The following is a 1,295-nucleotide window of genomic DNA, read 5'->3' as shown; positions in this document are numbered from 1 at the left end:
TAACATTTAAAAAATTTGACGGAGTGTTTTGTGTTTTGTTATCACTTATTATTTATTCTTTTGTACTTATACTTCCTTGTAAGATCTGTTGTTTTGGTAGCGTTAGTTTTTCTCAGACAAAATTTTTTATAAAACAGATAGTTTTACTTTTTCCGTGTAAAAATAAAAAAATGATATTCTTCCTCGAAATCGTCTTTAACTTCTACTTTTTTACCTTAAAAAACTCTTAACACACGAGAGAAAAGAAAAAAAAAACATTTATACAAATACGGACGTTTTCACTTGCCTCGTAGATTTCAGCAATGAAAGTGTTTTTCGTCATCGCGTTATTTTGCCTGCTCCACAACTCCGCCTCGCTCGAGTGTTACGAATGCGCGTGGGGGCACAAGCACGTTCCGAACTGCGAACACAAGAGGCTGATAACGTGCCAGGAAGGGGACGACTATTGCGTCACAGTCGGTTACAGGTGGTACATGTGGTTCGTGAAGGGAGACCTGCAAGGCCAGTACTTGCTGAAGGGCTGCCACCACAAGTGCCCCGACAGTTTGCGGTTTGAAAGCGGGAGAGAGATGTCTTTTGGTATTTGGATAAGTTGTTGTCAGGACAGCCATTGCAACAGTGGTTAGAAGGTCAGGGCTGAACTTGTTTTCACAAGTTTTTGTTTAAAATTGTTATTTGAAAAAAAACACGCGTTTAATTTAAATTAAAAGTTAAGTCAAGTTTTATATATTGAGAGTTAGTTTTCATAAAGTAAAGTTTAAAAAAATCTTTTAGCAGATGTGGAAACAGTTTTATTTTTGTATTAAAGTCAATAAATTTCTTATCTTTTTATATTTTTTCAATCCTTACTAAAATAAAGTATTTTCAAGATAAAATAAACATGTAGTATTGAATTAAACTATTTTTTTGTTATTCCTAAATTCATTCTAAGACGTTTAAGTTCAACATAATGATATTTTTTTGTTGTGTTATACATCATAAACTAAACTATAGATATCAAAGTTGATAAAAAAACTAGAAAATTCGTGTTTTTTTGCTGTTTTTAATGCCAAATCGTATGTTACTTCTAATTAACATTTAATGCATTTTTACATACTTAATTTGATTGATATATTTAACATCCTTGTCTTTTTCCCAAAGTTTTTGTAAGTGCAACATTGTAATATTCTCAATACTTTGTAAACTTTAGTTCTAACTTTTTAAAAGGTTTTTATTAAAGTTTACATTCAAAAAAAGTTTCTTAAGTGTCTACACATTTAAAATAACAGAAGCGTGGAGTGAATATTATTGCCATA

At 31.1% G+C, this 1,295-nt stretch overlaps 1 protein-coding gene across 1 annotated transcript; it reads left to right on the top strand.

Annotated features, from left to right (window-relative positions):
* The first annotated feature begins 302 nt into the window (after window positions 1–302).
* On the top strand, window positions 303–626 carry LOC145848686 (lymphocyte antigen 6I-like). The gene has a single exon (XM_082953990.1). The coding sequence runs from the start codon at window positions 303–305 to the stop codon at window positions 624–626; it is 324 nt and encodes a 107-aa protein (XP_082810116.1).
* The last annotated feature ends 669 nt before the right edge of the window (window positions 627–1,295 follow it).

This window comes from Thalia democratica, unplaced genomic scaffold, assembly GCF_965202585.1.
Source record: "Thalia democratica unplaced genomic scaffold, ktThaDemo2.hap1.1 HAP1_SCAFFOLD_1607, whole genome shotgun sequence".
NCBI lineage: Eukaryota > Metazoa > Chordata > Thaliacea > Salpida > Salpidae > Thalia > Thalia democratica.
Note: the sequence above shows the minus strand (reverse complement) of the source record. Positions and strands in the feature narration are given on the sequence as shown.